Source organism: Callospermophilus lateralis, chromosome 2 (assembly GCF_048772815.1).
Source record: "Callospermophilus lateralis isolate mCalLat2 chromosome 2, mCalLat2.hap1, whole genome shotgun sequence".
NCBI classification, from domain to species: domain Eukaryota; kingdom Metazoa; phylum Chordata; class Mammalia; order Rodentia; family Sciuridae; genus Callospermophilus; species Callospermophilus lateralis.
In genome coordinates, this window is record NC_135306.1 from 3,828,367 (window position 1) to 3,843,486 (window position 15,120).

A 15,120-nucleotide genomic window follows, 5' to 3' on the forward strand; every position below is an offset into this window, starting at 1 on the left:
GCGCGGCTGACGCTCTTCGCCGGAGGCCGGGCGACCGTTGAGAGCTCGCTGGGAGTTGCTCTTGCGGGCGTTGGCGCCTGTGTTGCCGGGCCGACTTTCCTTCCCGACCGAGTCTGCGGTGTGTGCCCGAGCTGGGCGGCGTGACCAGAGCTGCGGGCCAGGCCACGCAGGCCTTCGCCGGCGGACGCCCGTGGTGAGCGCGGCGAGCGGAAGAGGGGCGCAGGGTCAGAGGGACCCGGGTGGGCGCCCAAGAAGGAGCCCGGCCGCCGCCGGGCGGGGCGCATGTGCCAGCCCCGAACGGCGTGGTCCGCGCGGTCCGGGGCAGGCAGTGGGTGCCTCAGGTGCTGGGGCGAAGAGAGGTGCACCCGAGGAGCGCCGGCGGCGCCCGCCTGCGGAGATGGATCCGTGTCTGCTGGGCGAGGGTGGCTAAGTTCAGTCCTGTACTCTCTGGTGCCAGGCCCCGCTACGCGTCCGAGGCCGACCATGGCCCAGCAGAGAGCCCTGCCCCAGAGCAAGGAGACGCTGCTGCAGTCTTACAACAAGCGGCTCAAGGATGATGTCAAGTCCATCATGGACAACTTCACCGAGATCATCAAGACCGCCAAGGTGGGGATGCTGCCCTGGCCTCCAGAGAACGAGGGAGAGCAGAGACTGAGCCGCTCTGCTTAATGGTTTTTGATCAGCACCCGTGTCTGTGGGGGCTGCACTCTGTGACGGGTGGGGATGCTGCGGGGAACAGGTTTTTGTCCCCGTGGAAAAAACGTTTTGGGCTGGAGTGGCGTGCTGTAGTAACAAACATGTCAACATATAAATAAATGAGCCAAATACTTACAAGCCTTGGTAGAGTAATAGGGAATTTTGGCCTAGTTGCTGAGCTTCCAAGGCCAGTGCTTACTAGCCATGTGGGTTTGATGGAGATCCCATGCCTCTGTGCCTTAGTTTCCTCTATGGTGTGGGTCCTTGAGATTAGATTAATTTATCTGTGTAAAGTAGTTATCACAGGGCCTGGCTCAGAGCAAGTGACCCAGACCCTGTAGCTGTTGCTAGTGAGTGTGAACAGGTGTCGGGCAGGCAAGAAGGGGGATGGGGCACCTCTCCAGGCAGGCAAAGCAGTCAGTGTCTTGCCAGGGTCAGGTAAGTCCACTGACTGCTGCAGTAACACCACATGGAGCAGGATCTTTCCAGACCTCTGCAGACGTGGCTGGCTTGGTCAGTAATAGTAATGATGGGAGTTCCTGTTGATTTAGTACCATGTCAGGTTGTGCTGAGGACTCTATGCTGTCCTATGCAATCTTTGTAAGGACTTTGAGGCAAGGGCCCTTGTCCTTTCCACATTCAGAGGAGGAAACTGACATCCAGAGTTCTTAGCAATTTGCCCAATCACTTGGCCATAATAGCAGAGCCAGGATTGTCTCAGGAGGTCTGGCTCTTATTGTTGAGGGTGTCCTAACACCCTTGCCCTGCCCTGTCCCTCACAAGGCTTGTCAGAAGCCATGCCCAGGTTGACAGCCAGGACTTTAGAGCCAGCAATGCTGAGCTGGCCTCCTGGCTCCTCAGTTTATTTCTGAGACAGCTTGGGCTCAGTGAGGTCTATCCCAGCATCAAGGTAACCTGTCTGTAAGCAGGAACAGCAGCACAGCTCCTGTGAAGTCTCATGAGAGAAAATGGTCAACCAGTGGTGCTTAATGTGAGGCCTGACATTCAAGAAATGGACACTTAAAACATTCTTCATCCTTTATTCTGTAGTTCCAACAGTTTGCTTAGTGCCATCAAGTGACACTAATCTCTGGTAAACAGGGTTTTACACCCCAAAAAAGTTCTGGCCAAGGCTGCGCATAATAGTGCATGCCTGTAATCCCAGATACTTGGGAAGCTGAGGTAGGAGGATTGCAAGTTTGAGGCCAGCCTGAGCAACTTAGCAGGACTGTGTCTCAAAACATAAAATAAAAAGGGCTGGGATTGTGGCTCAATGGTGGAGCACTTGCCTAGCATGTGTGAGGCACTGGGTTAATTTCTCAGCACCGTATGTAAATAAATAAAATAAAAGTCCTAAAATAGTTAAAGGGCGCAGGGTGCTGGGGATATAGCTCAGTGGTAGTTTCCAGTACAGGGAGTTGGGGGGGAGTCTTGGCCAAGTTAGTTAAGACACCTCTCTACATCTGGCAGTGTCCGTTTGTCTTGGAGAAAGTGCCAGTTGTCTTCCATAGGAAAGAACAGAGCGTTCATTGAATCTCGTGATTAGAGCACCAGCGCCAGGTGGTAGAAGGCAGGATACACTCTAGCAATGTGGGTATGGGAAGCCAGGTCAGGCCAGCAGTGGGGACTCCATGACTGCCAACTGGGCTGATTCTTTTTTGTTTGCCCCCAGATTGAGGATGAGACGCAGGTGTCTCGGGCTACTCAGGGTGAACAGGACAATTACGAGATGCACGTGCGGGCTGCCAACATCGTGAGTTATGTGGAGAGCACGACTGGGACTCCAGAGGGTCATGGGTTTGTGGTTGGAGTATAGGTCTTCTGCCCTCTTTCTACCTGCAACAGAAGGACAGTGCAGGGGTGCTGGGTCTCATCTGTTGGCAGCTTTTGAGAATGGGGTCAGGACAAATCACTTCTCCGGAGATTGTCCCCAAGAGAGCTGCTGGGAAGGGGCAAGATGGGTAGTCTGCTAAGTCCATTCTGTGACTTTGGGAGCCAGGAAGATAGAGATGCTGCTGATGTGAAAGTTGCCTGAGTCCAGTTTGAAAAGACACATTGTCGAGTGAACCAGCTGTCTGTGCAATGTGATCCTCCTGGAGTCATGGGGAAACCCAGCTAGCCAGAGTTTCTGCAGGTGTGCCCATGGATGAGTGTGGGAAAAGGCCCCCTAGGAATCCTGCCCAACTGGCAGCTGTGCTTCCCAGGGAAGAGTAGGGCAGGAGGCAAAACAGAATATAGGCTTCTCTATGGGGTTGAGTTGGATAAGCAGGATGTGCTTGTGCCTGACTGGTCAGATTGGAGATGGGTCCTGTGGGGGTAGAAACCAGAGGTTGATGGGAGGTTTGGGGAGAAAGCTTAACTCATGTGCTGTTCAAGGTGGGTCAGCTTCACAGATGACCCTGTGCGGTTGGGTCTGTCATCCCCACCTTGCAAACAAAGAAGCTGAGTCTCCCAGGGAGGCACTACTGGTCCAGGGTCAACCACAAGACCCCCATTCCCTCAACCTGTGACTACCCTGATTCTATGCTGCAGGTACGGGCTGGAGAGTCCCTGATGAAGCTGGTGTCTGATCTCAAGCAATTCCTGATCCTCAACGACTTCCCATCGGTGAATGAGGCCATTGACCAGCGAAACCAGCAGCTGCGCGCTCTGCAGGAAGAGTGTGACCGCAAGCTCATCACCCTGAGGGACGAGGTCTCCATTGACCTGTACGAGCTGGAGGAGGAGTATTATTCGTCCAGGTACAAATAGGGCTGGACTCCGTGCAGGAAGGAGCCTGCCTACCTGGGCCTGGCCCAGCCTGGAAAGTCTCTCTGTTTTTTCACAAATGTGCCTGGTCTTGGCTCTGCTGCCCATGTTCCAAAGCAGAGTCCCTGGCCAGCTTGATCAATCAACAGACAGTTCACAGCCACCTGCCGGGGCCCTGGTCTCTCCTTCAGCGCAGTGGGATGAGAATCACAGGACATCTGGTGTTGGGGAGGTTGAGTCTGGAGAACAGTGTCCTAGGGGCTGGGCCTAACGGCTCTTGGTTCTTGAATCCATATGTAGATGTGGTAGCCAAGCCTGGGCTGGCCCCTCAGCGTCCCACAGGCCCACACCCATGTCCAGGATGCTATTATTTGCCTTAGGATGCAGCTACAGGTGAATGCTGTTGAATCCCGTGTGTGGAGATGGGGCAGCCATGGCAGGGAGGAGGAAGGAGCCAGCAGACTTCCTTAGCAGCCAGGGCCTCATGCTTGGGTGCCTGGCATCTGGTCTGCTCAGTCTTATTCATGGAGCTGGAGACTCCTGCATGCCAGCCTCAGCAGTAGCAGGACCCGTCAACCTAGCCAGCATGGGGCCACTCAGAATCCTAACCCTGAGTCTGTGAGCCTGAGGGGTCCCACAGAAATCAGAGTCCAGTGTGATGGATATGGGGGGAAGCTCAGGCTAGACACAGGGGCCTTGCAGCTCTGTCCCACTAGCTTGGGAAGTCAAAATTCGGTCCAGCAGTTTTAAAATCCAGCCATTAAATCTCCTCCCTCCCTGCTCATGAATTTAAAATGTAATGGCATAGTGAGTGGTACACTTCTGTAATCCCCACAACTTGGGAGGCTGAGTCAGGAGAATGCGAAGTTCAAGGCCTGTGTTGGCAATTCAGTGAGACTCAAAAAGAACTGGGGGGATGGGGTTGTGGCTCAGTGGTAAAGCAGTTGCTTAGCATGTGTGAGGCACTGTGTTTGATTCTCGGCACAACATATAAATAAATAAATGTCCATCAACAACTAATAAAATATTAAGGAAAAGAAATCCAAAGATTTAAAAGAAAGGACTGGGGTTATAGTTAAGTGGTAGCGCATCCCTGGGTTCCACCCCCCAGTACAATGAAAAAAAAAATTAAAAAATAAAATGTTCCTTTCTGACCCACGGAGGCCTTGCTACGGAGTCAAATGGCCCGTGGGGCCAGTCTATGTCTCTCCCACAGGCAACCTGTCTTCTCCAGCCAGCCTGCCCTTCCCATGTCCCTGTGGTGAAGCTCTGGCCTCTGCTTAGGTGTTCACTTCAGCAATCTGGGCTTCGCCATGCCGGGGCCAGGGGGTTTCATCCTCCCCTCTTCTTCCTCTGTGCCTAGTGACCTGCTGGCCACTCTGGCCTCCCTCTGCGTGGGCTGCTCTTGCCTACACTCTGTCTGCTCACTGCTTGCTCTTTCTGGCTCTGCTTCCTTTTCCACTCCTGGGGATGCCACTCAGTGCCTGGGTGGTTCTGAGCCTGAATGCTGAGGGCAGACGCAGAGGCCAGAGCCGCTGCATTTTAGACAGCTGTGGGCACGACCTTGCTCTGAGTGGGTTCCTTCCAGGACTGATGAGCCACTCCTTGCCTCAAGTATTCCCTGCGAGGTGGGAAACTACAGAGAGCCCAGCAAGTCCTAAGGCCAGAGCAGCAGTGTGGGGAGGTGCAGGGCCTGTTTTCCCGATAATCATCCTGTTTAGGTCAAGTCGTAGGCAGGGTCTCTGCTGTCAAGGCTCCTTACAGTCTGATGACCTCCCTAGCCAGGGAGGGGATGGGCAGCCAGGCTGGGAGGGGACCTTCAGAGAGGCCCATGTAGAATTGCTCAGCAAGTTGAAAGTTGGAGGGCCTGCTGAGCCTCTCTGGGTACAAGGGTGGTCCCTGTGGCCCCTCTCTTAGCCAGGCCTGCTGCAGATAGAAGGGAAGGCAAGTTGGGGTGGTGTTCATGTTTTCTTAACTCTGCTTCTATCTTGCTTTCCCCTCCCCTGGCTTTCCTCTTGCCTGCTCCTGTCCCTCCCTGGGGTTTCTGGTGGTGGAAAAGCTCAAGTCTTTGCGAAGCTAATGACCTGCCTCTGTGCGAAGCTTACTGGAGGCTGGACCTCGACACAGACTCCGCTGATGGTCTCTCAGCCCCTCTGCTGGCGTCCCCGGAGCCCGGTGTTGGCCCTCTGCAGGCTGCAGCCCCTGCCCACTCACACACTGGTGGCTCTGGCCCCACAGAGCATGCCTGAGCTTCTCAGGGCCACTCTCCCAGGACCCCTAGTTCATCAGGTACAAATCCAGGGTTCTGCCTTGGATGTTCACCACAGCCTTGTTTCTTTCAGTCTCCACTTTCAGTTTAGTACTCTAGGACCCCTCTGTGGCCTCCTTTAACAGGCCAGGCCAGGGTCAGCCCCAGGACAGTTGGGGAAAGTTGTTCAGGGTGGCCCATCATGTCTACCTTCCTGACTGACCAGGTCAGAGAAAGTTGGTCTTGTTGAGGACCTGGACTGTGGGGCAGCGATAATGCAGGATACCAGGAAGACAACCTGTGAATGTATTTAAAATTGGGAGGGGAGCTAGGTATGGTATGCACATCTGTAACCCCAGCAACTCAGGAGCCTTGAAACAGCAGGATTGTGAGTTCAAGGCCAGCCTGGCAGAAAAATGGGGATGTAGCTCAGCTTAGTGGTAAAGCACCCCTGGGTTCAATCCTCAGTAATCCCCCAACACACACACACACACACAGAAAAAAAAGGGGTGGGGGGCTTAGTGGACAGCAGTAGCCAAGCCCTTAAGCCTTGGCTCCTGTGCAGAGACCTGCTTACTGCATCTTTCCCCAAGCACAGATGTGCCTGCTGTATGTAGACTGCCTTGCCTCCGGAAGGTGTGTGAGCAGATGGCCCACTCACAAGGCAGCCTGCCAGGGCTTCTTCCTGAATTCTGTTATGTCTGTTTTGCTACTTTTGTAATGAAACTTAAAATAAAAATACCACCTTGTGTGTTGGTTCCTCTCTTTCTCACTTCTGGTCACTCTAAAACTGCCCTTGGATTACTAGCAGCTTCTGCATAACTCCTTGCTCTGCCTGGATGGCTTTGGGCTCCAGCCTCCTGGGTGCTCTCAATAGGTCTTGGGTGTTTGGTGAATGAATGGAAAACTTGCTGTTGCACATCACATGGTTCGGGAATCAGTACTTGGGTGTCATCTACTTCTTAATGCCACGGAGTCTGTGCTGCTACACCTGCATTTCAAAGAGAAAGAGGACACAGGCTTGCAAGAGGTGAGCTGTGCCTATAGCCACAAAGTTGGGAAGTGAAGTGACAAACAGGATTTGAACTCTTAGCAGACCCGTTAGGTGCAGGGCAGGCTGAATGAATGTCAGTTGCAGGATAACCTGGGGAACTCTAACTCCACTCTGTCTGGTCCTTTATCACCTGTTTGCATCAAGGCTTAACAGTCAACCCCCACCCATCTGATGCAACAGAAACCCACATTTGACCCCTGCCACATCTGCCTGAAGGCAGATGACACCTGTAGCAACTACTGTGATCCAATTTTGTATGCCAACAAGGCAACTTGCACACCAAGAGACCCAATTAGATTTGGCCTACAAAGACTTTCCTGCTGGGCCCCCTCTCTTGCTCTTTTTTCTCTCTTTGCTCCCCCCTCCATCTTCTCTTTCCCCGCTCTTTCTCACTGCTGCAATAAAGATCTCTTGGTCTCTCCCAGTGTTGTGGTCACTTTCAAGACCCAGTACCTTTTTGGTACCAGGCCTACCTTTGACATGCAGAGACTACAGTGCTAACGTGGCTGCTGTGGTGGTAGACCAAAGACTAGGGCTGCATCCAGTGGCTATCCACCTGCTTCACCTCCTTCCCATGAGGAAGATCACTGTTCCTGATATTGGCAGCCCAGGATCCAGCTTTGAGGAACTGCAGCCTGTCACCAGGGAGCCCCAGACCTCAGAAGCTGGCAAGTGGGAAGGGGGGGCGGTGGGTCAGAAACTTGCTCCGAGGGAGTTTTTATTGATAAGATGTGGGGTGGTCTCCAGCATTTTAACTGTCAGAAGTTTCTACGGAGCCGCTAAGGAGAGTCCCCTACACCTGGAAGCTGAGAGTTGGGGGAGGGGGACTGGAAAGAACTGGCCCCGATGAGGGTCTTGAATAATTTAGAAACATCTTTCGAATCGTGAATTTAATTTGCTGCTTCAACACTATATTTCCCATTCAAAAGCGGAGGGGTTTCTTCTGCCTCTCCAGCCCTGGGAGAGACGCCCTCCACATCCAGCAGTCTCTCGAGCCTGTGTCGGAGGGGTTGTCGCCTAGACTTAAGCTACGCGTGTGGCCGCCACGTGACCAGCCCCGCTCAACGCCGGGCTCCACCGCGTGGCAGGGGCTGGGCGGAGTGAGGAGCGCCCGTCGGAACTGAGGCGAGCGGTGGCCCCGCGACCCCAGGCTCCGTTTTGCATTAGCGGGAGGTTCCTTGGTCCTCAGAGAGGACAGGCCAGCGCCGCGACGCACGGGCGAGGACGTGCGCGAGCAGGAGCCTGGCCTGAGACTCGGCCGCCCCCGGGGCACTCGTCCGGGACGGCACTGAGCCGGGGGCACCGCGCAGGCCACACCCCTTCCGGCGCGGCCAGGCCCGACCAGGCGAGCGCGGGCGCGGAGGCAGGCACCGCCAGACGAGCGCCGAGCCTCCGCGCTGGGCCCATGAGTGCGCCGCCATGGCCTCCCTGCAAGCCAAGGACGCCTACTTGCAGGACCTGGCCAGGAAGATCTGCGCCCCGCAGGGCCCCGAGCCACCGCGGCGCGCGCGGGGTAGGCGGACCGGGCTGGGCCGGGATCGGGTCGGGTCCGAAGTCGAGGTCTGGCTGGGATCGAGGTGGCCCGGGGCCTGGCGGAGTGCGGTCGGGGTCTCACAGCTCCGCGGAGGCTCGGAGGAGGGCAGGAGAGCTCGCGTCCCGCCCCGCTCCTGGGGTGCTCGTGGGTGCGAAAGCTGCCCTAGGAGCAGGGGCCAAGGCAGGAGAACGCGTCTGTCTTGATTTCCCTTGGCCTGTCTTCAGCGAGAGGAAGATCAAGAGCTATTTTAAGGGTCTAGATTAGGGGCCGGATCCAGTCCAGGAGAGGGTCCGCTGGAGTCAGGACCAGGGGCTTCGCAGGGAGCCCCACTCCAGGCAGGGGCTGGGGCAGCCATCTGACCCCAGTTAGCCCTCAAGTGGACCAGAGAGTCTGTGAAATGCCGAACAAAGTGTAATCTACCTTACTCTTGGGCATTACCCTGACGCGTGGCCCCGGGGTGAAGGGAGCACCCCTGCTCTCAGCAAGCCCCCTCCTGCCAAGGAGGACCGCTCCTCCCCTGGAGCTGCTGGGGCTGGCCTGGTGCAGTTCCAGCTCTCCACCTGGAGTAGACTATAGGGAGGAGTGAGCAGTCAGGCAGAGATGGTAGTCAGAGGTGGAGGGAGGGAGGAAGAGGGCTGCTGCCATGCGGCAGGAGAATCTCGAGCTCAAAGCCAGCCTCAGCAATGGCGAGGTGCTAAGCAACTCGGTGAGACCCTCTCTCTAAATAAAATACAAAATAGGGCTGGGGATGTGGCTCAGTGGTTGAGTACCCCTGAGTTCAATCCACAGTACTTAAAAAAAAAAAGGAATGGACAGGGGCTTGATTCCCTCTCAAGTCAGCACACAGGATTTTGTTGGGCAGAGGTGCCATAACTTGCTGCTGGACATGGATGTGTGAGTCTCCCTAGCTCAGGTGCTGAGCTGGTGCACATCCTGGGCTTTGTGCAGGAGAATCCTTTGTGCTGGGTCCTGCACGTGGTTGTGTGCTAGGTTTCGGTGTGTGGCTGCTCTGTTTTTGGAGCTTTTGTTTCTGAGCACTGTGGCCTAGTGTTGCTGGCTCCTCTGTCTACCTGAAATCTACCTGATTTCCTTCATGGGATCAAAGTCCTTGTGGGATCAAAACCTTTGTGAGACCTTCTTGTTGCTGTGTGGAGCACAGAGATTGGAATAGCAGCTTTTTGTCACTTTATATCTCAGCTAGTAAAATTCAAGGCTCAGAAGCTTCTGGACCCCGAAAAAAGAAAAGAAATAAAACACCAAAAAAATTCTGGGAACAGGAACAGAAGGCTTCAGAGCACAAAGCCAAGACCCTTAGGGAGAAGAAATCTCCAGTGGCTCCTGGGACCAAGAAGCCAACAGCAAACAAAGAGGAGCCTTCCATCTCCACAGGGGCCCCTGCAGGTAAGGGGCTCCAGGGCAATGGGGTGGGGATTAGATGCAAATGTGGCCTCCTCTGCTCTTAAGTCACCATTAGGGCACTGGGTATTCAGAGCTTCCCAGAGAGTGAAAATCACAGGAATGCAATGGGTAGTAGACTATGGGAAGAGCATGGTGATCTGGGCTATGTGGACCAAGACCATGGAGGACATGGCTGTGAGTTTCTCAGTATCTGGAGCAGTGAGACTGGTAGGAAGAATTTTTTTTGTACTACAGTGACCAGATATAACCATCCAATCCAGGAGCCTGTAGGGGCCAATCCACATTGAAGAGGTGGATGGAGTGGAATTTAATGGATTGGCCTGTAGATCCGCAAGTGGCCACTGGGGACAGGCGGGCAGTGAGTACAGGCTGAGGCTTAGGTATTGGGCCCTGGGGAAGGACATCAAGAGGGGCCTCCTTTCAGTCCTGTCTCCCTCCCTGCAGGTGGCCAGGCTGCAGCACCTGATTCTGTCTTTGCCCTGGATGTCCTGCGCCAGCGGCTGCATGAGAAGATCCAGCAGGCTCGAGGCCAGGTAGGTGGGCCACCTCTGGAGCACTCATCAGTATGTCTTTGGAGTGGCCTCCCCACCCAGCTCCATGTTCGGGGTGGGAGGGGCTCTTAGGAGGGAGCAGGGTCTGCCCTGGGAGGAGCAGGTGCCCTTCCCTGCTTCCTGGAGAACCTCAGTCCTGGGGTCCCTGGCCTTTTGCTTGCTCCTCTCTCCCATGGGTCTCAGAAGCCCAGCCTTCTCCTCTGGGAAGCCACCTTTGTTGGCGCCACAATGGCTAGCATGGCCCATCTGTTCTTCTAAAGGTCACCATGAGATGAGGTGACTGCTTGGCACACAGACTGGCCAGCCTCCATTTTTGTGCTGAGTAGTGCTGTTTACTCTCTGACCTGGGAACCCACCTTTCCCTGGGACCCCTCCTACCCGCCTCTGCTCTGCAGACTGCTTCAGCTTCTCAGCCTCCTGGGTCATGACCACTGGCCCTTCCCTGGTTCCTAAGAGGCCGTCAAGGTCCTGGGCCCTCATTCCTGCAGCACAGGGCTAGGTAGGTCTGGTGCAGGACACTCTTGTTGGCTGTGGAACTGAAAGGCCGTTGGGATGGGGCTGCAGTGCAGAGCCCTAGTGCACAGGACGGGCCTGCTCATGAGAACCAGGCCCCGCTCAGAACTGGAGTGACGCGTGGCAGTTGGTGAAACTGCGGTTGGCCTGAAGCTGGAAGCCACCCTCTTGTCCCTCACCCTGGAGCCACTGGCGCCTTGGGCAGCAGTCCTGTTGAGGAGCTTCTCTTGCACCTTCCAGCCCTAATCCCATCGCAGCCCTGTATCAGGGCGGGGCCCTGAGGCTGGGAGGACTCTGAGCAGACCCTGCTTACCCCAGGATGGCACGCTCTCTGCTGCCAGTCTGGAGAAAAGGCAGCGAAGAAAGCAGGAGCGTGAGAGGAAGAAGAGGAAGCGGAGGGAACTACTAGCGAAGAAGAAGGAGAAAGAGAAGGCGGCAGCACAGGCCGGAGGCACTGCAGCTGCTGCGGCGGCTCCCCTGGCGGCGGTTTGTGCAGGGCCGCAGGAGCCAGCGCTGATCTTCAATAAGGTGAACTAAGCAGGCTCCGGGCCCTGGCCTGTCCGCTGGTTGGCTCTGTGGCCTCAGCTCCCTCTTGGTGGCAGCAGCCGCGTGGTCTGGGTGCTCATGAGGCGGGGTGCCGGTTCTGCGTTGTCACTGACCTGCTGCTCGTCCCTAGGTGGAGGTCAGTGAGGAGGAGCCGGCCACCAAGGCCCAGCGGCGGAAGGAGAAGCGGCAGAAGGTGAAGGGGAACCTGACCCCTCTGACGGGCAAGAACTACCGGCAGCTGCTGGAGCGCCTGCAGGCGCGGCAAGGCCGGCTGGAGGAGCTGCGGGAGCAGGATGCGGGGAAGGCCCGGGAGCTGGAGGCCAAGATGAAGTGGACCAACCTGCTGTACAAGGCCGAGGGGGTCAAGATCCGCGACAACGAGCGGCTGCTGCAGGAGGCCCTGAAGCGCAAGGAGAAGCGCCGGGCTCAGCGGCAGCGCCAGTGGGAGAAGCGCTCGGCCCACGTGGTGGAGAAAATGCAGCAGCGGCAGGACCGGCGGCGGCAGAACCTGCGCAGGAAGAAGGCGGCCAAGGCTGAGCGGCGCCTGCAGAAGGCCCGCAGGAAGGGCCGCGTGCTGCCCCAGGACCTGGAGCGGGCGGGCCTCGCCTGAGCACCCCGACCCTCCCACCGCGAACCCTCCCCACCCTGGCTGCTGTCTCTGAGGCTTCAGAGCTCCCAGGTGATACGTGACACTGGGCACGAGGGCAGCAGATGCCATCCTCGTCTTTCAGAGCTGCCTGAGGCTCGGATCACATGCTGAGGAGAGTGGGGTGTCTGTGTTGTCGGTAAACAGGGCCAAGGCCTGCAGACCCAAGGGAGTGGAGAACTAGACCCAATCCCAGAGTCCTTGTAGGTGGGAGAGCTTCCCTGAAATCTGCAGGTTGCCAGGGAGCCCTCCTCCAGGCCCTCCTGCCTTTCCTGGGTTCCCAGGGGTCCTGGACAGGAAGAAAGAGGCCTTGGTCAACTGTCCCATTAGTCCAGGGCTCAACAGGAAGGGATGCGAGCCCAGGGGACTGACTGACTCCCATAGCTGGGAGAACCAGGGCCAGCCAAGCACTGCCCTTCTCGGGATGCCTTGCTCTTCCCTAGTCTCATCCTCTCCTGTTCCTCAGTAGTCCTAGGACAATGTTTTCCCAGCTCAGAATCCAAAGAGGGGAAGGGAGCTGCTCCTTCCCAGGCCCATGGGGTGTGACTCAGGCTGCGCAGTCACCTCTGGGCATTTGCTGGCTTGAGGGCTGTATAGTGTTCAGCGAGCCTCGGCACCCTCCTGGAGTCAGGGCAGAGGACTCCCTATGGGTACAGGGCTGAGGGAAGCCTGTTTTCACCAGATGGGTGGGTAGGAGATGGGGACAGGGACCTCAAGTGAGAGCCTGGATGCAGACGGGGGAACGTGGCTGGGCATTTCCCTAGTGTCTTGGGGGAGCATCCCCCACTGCCTGAACAGCTCTTTAGAAATGAGCTGCTTGTGCTGATTTGGTGGCCCACACTGGTGATCCCAGCACTCAGGAAACTGAGGCAGGAGCTGGACAATCAAAACTTAGAGATCAGCCTAGGCAATTAGCAAGACCCTGCTTCAGAATAAATGAAACAAATGAGAAGCTGGGGCTGCAGCTCAGTGGCAGAGCAGCTGGTTCAATCCTTGGTACCAGACCCCGGGGGGAATTAGTTCTCCCCACCACACACACACACACCAAAGGCTACTATTTAATAAAACAGAGTACACCTATGCACACAGTGGAAAGGTCCAGGAGTGAAGAGGCCTTGGATGGAGTAGGTTTCTGTACTCTTAAGGCCTTTGCTGTGGCCCAGTTGAAATGTCCCATACGGTTATTTTCTTGTAAAGGAGTGGGCTGGGGGAGTTCCGCTGGTTGGCAGCCCCCATCACCCTTGGTATCTGCTTGGTCACGGCACTCAGGCCCTGCTCTTCTGGGTGGCCTCCACCAAAGTTAAGCCCAGTGAGGGGCACTGGGGCCTGAGGTTCTGCTCCTAGCAGGGCTCCTGTTCAAGTGGCTGCCCACGACTCCTGCTGACTGGCTGAAGCCCCAGCAGCTGTGTGCTGATCTGATAACTCTGCCTCATCCTGCTTCCTGCACTTGGTCACCACAGGCTATATCCAATAAACCTCTTGAATTCCTAATTTGGCCTCTGTCTGTTTTCTGGAGGGACACACAGCTCCCAGTACAATGTCAAGTAAGTTTTTTGTTTGTTTTTGGGTGCTAGGGAGTGAACCCAGGTCACTTAACCACTGAGCCTCATCCCCAGCTCTATTTTGTATTTTAGTTAGAGACAGGGTCTCACTCAGTTGTTTAACCATTGCTGAGGCTGGCTTTGAACTCGGCAATCCTCCTGTCTCGGCCTCCTGAGCCACTGGGATTACAGGCGAGCGCCACTATTCCCAGCTAAAACAGATCTTAAAAAGCATTCTTCTTACCTTGTTCCTGATACTCAACACTCAAAAATCTACCAAATTAGTAAAAGTAAAGGATAAGAGAGGACACTGTGTTGCCAAGTCCTAGGACCTACTTTGCCTTTGCCAAGCCCTCCCCAACAGAGCTGGGTGGTCCTGGTCCATGGAGAAGGCGGTGGCTTCCGGTCACCACCCCTGCTTTGACAACCTTGAGGAAGTTAACCAGGGCAGTGACAGTGCCTCCCTGCAGCTGCCCATTTCTTCCTGGTTTTCTTGGATGGGAGGGACTTGCGTTTGGTGAACTTCAGAACCTGACCAGCTCGCTCCCCCTCTCCAGGGGACCCTTGCTTGGCACCCAGTCTCCTCTCTGTGCCTTCAGAATGGGGAAGGTCCTTTGCTCTCTTTTCTTCCTTTTTATAAATGTGTTGGGAGTCTGGAGCTTAATCTTTGCTCAAGGAATCTGCCTCCTTGGCCGCCTCATCTGCTTCTGTTTCTTTGCTGACCCCGGCTTGGAAACCACCGCTCCTGCCTGGACCTGCCCTCCGTCCTCGTCCTCGCTTTCCCTGCCTGCATTACCATTCTGGGCAGCCAGTGCGAGGTGCCCGGCCTGGTCTTCTTTGTCTTGTCCTCCTCACTGGAGCTGCTATCAGCCTTTCTGGCCAGGCTTCTGGCTGCTGCCTGCAGGCTGCTCAGGGCTTGGGTGGCTCAGGGGTGGAATTCTTGGTGGTGCTCCCTGGGCTGGAGCTTCATCCTCAGGGCTGTCGGGGCGGAGCTCCCCGAAGTGCTTCTGCCGCCTTTGCTGCGTCAGGTCTTGTGCTTGCTCTGGGGATGGCTGCCTTAGCGGGGTGTCTTCTCTTCCTCAGAGCTTGACTCAGACCCATGGCTACTGTCCACACTGCTTTCCACAGACTCTGCCTCCATCTCCGCTTCCTGGGGGGCTGGGTTCCCAGGGACGTCTTCAGTGGCAGGGCAGGAGGCGGGGGACTGAACTGCAGGGACCTGGTCTTTCTTTGTGGGTTTTTCTCTCCTCACTGGGGCAGTCTGCACTGTTGGAGCTCTTCGGTGCAGGACAACAGCAGCTTTCCCTGGGACTTGGCCCATGACTTGCTTCCAGGTCCAGTCTTCTTGACTAGCCTGGTTTGACTGGGGCCTTTGCCTGAGCTTTCACTGCCACAGGATGCTGTCTGGCTTCTTGTTCTTTGGCACCTCATCCTCTGAGCTTGAGCTAGAATCAGGCATGTTGCTCTTGGCTTGGGGCTTTCTGGGGAGCCTTTTTGTCCTCCTTCTCCTCCTCCTTGCTGGATTCTCCACTGCTGCTGCTCTCTGAAGCTTTGGCTGCACGGGATGCCCATTAATTTGGCCTCTGTCTGTTTTCTGGAGGGAACACAGCTCCCACTAGGAGGC

General features: G+C 56.0%; 2 protein-coding genes across 5 annotated transcripts; both read left to right on the top strand.

Moving 5' to 3' along the window:
• The first annotated feature begins 16 nt into the window (after positions 1-16).
• On the top strand, positions 17-6,464 carry Med22 (mediator complex subunit 22). Of its 2 annotated transcripts, XM_076843044.2 has the most exons (5): positions 17-193; positions 458-606; positions 2,369-2,449; positions 3,229-3,437; positions 5,504-6,464. In XM_076843044.2, the coding sequence occupies exons 2-5, from the start codon at positions 484-486 to the stop codon at positions 5,691-5,693; spliced, it is 603 nt and encodes a 200-aa protein (XP_076699159.1). In that variant the 5' UTR covers positions 17-193; positions 458-483; the 3' UTR covers positions 5,694-6,464. The 2 variants fall into 2 exon arrangements, with proteins under 2 accessions (XP_076699159.1, XP_076699160.1); XM_076843045.2 differs by lacking the exon at positions 2,369-2,449.
• A 1,395-nt stretch (positions 6,465-7,859) lies between these two features.
• On the top strand, positions 7,860-13,446 carry Surf6 (surfeit 6). Of its 3 annotated transcripts, none has more exons than XM_076845176.2 (5): positions 7,860-8,259; positions 9,558-9,681; positions 10,144-10,232; positions 11,082-11,291; positions 11,440-13,446. In XM_076845176.2, exons 1-5 carry the CDS (start codon positions 8,152-8,154, stop codon positions 11,917-11,919), a joined length of 1,011 nt encoding a protein of 336 aa, XP_076701291.2. In that variant the 5' UTR covers positions 7,860-8,151; the 3' UTR covers positions 11,920-13,446. The 3 variants fall into 3 exon arrangements, with proteins under 3 accessions (XP_076701291.2, XP_076701292.2, XP_076701290.2); XM_076845175.2 differs by having other exon boundaries at positions 7,865-8,259; positions 9,478-9,681; XM_076845177.2 differs by lacking the exon at positions 11,082-11,291 and having other exon boundaries at positions 7,863-8,259; positions 9,478-9,681.
• Positions 13,447-15,120: the final 1,674 nt, after the last annotated feature.

Bases quoted from the DNA above. Each gene is read 5' to 3' on its own strand.
- Med22 (XM_076843044.2), top strand. From the start codon at position 484: ATGGCCCAGCAGAGAGCCCTGCCCCAGAGCAAGGAGACGCTGCTGCAG. The intron at 2,450-3,228 runs GTGAGTTATGTG...TCTATGCTGCAG, and splicing joins ACGTGCGGGCTGCCAACATC to GTACGGGCTGGAGAGTCCCT. The intron at 3,438-5,503 runs GTACAAATAGGG...GTGGTGGAAAAG, and splicing joins GAGGAGTATTATTCGTCCAG to CTCAAGTCTTTGCGAAGCTA.
- Surf6 (XM_076845175.2), top strand. From the start codon at position 8,166: ATGGCCTCCCTGCAAGCCAAGGACGCCTACTTGCAGGACCTGGCCAGG. The intron at 9,682-10,143 runs GTAAGGGGCTCC...CCCTCCCTGCAG, and splicing joins CTCCACAGGGGCCCCTGCAG to GTGGCCAGGCTGCAGCACCT. The intron at 10,233-11,081 runs GTAGGTGGGCCA...TGCTTACCCCAG, and splicing joins TCCAGCAGGCTCGAGGCCAG to GATGGCACGCTCTCTGCTGC.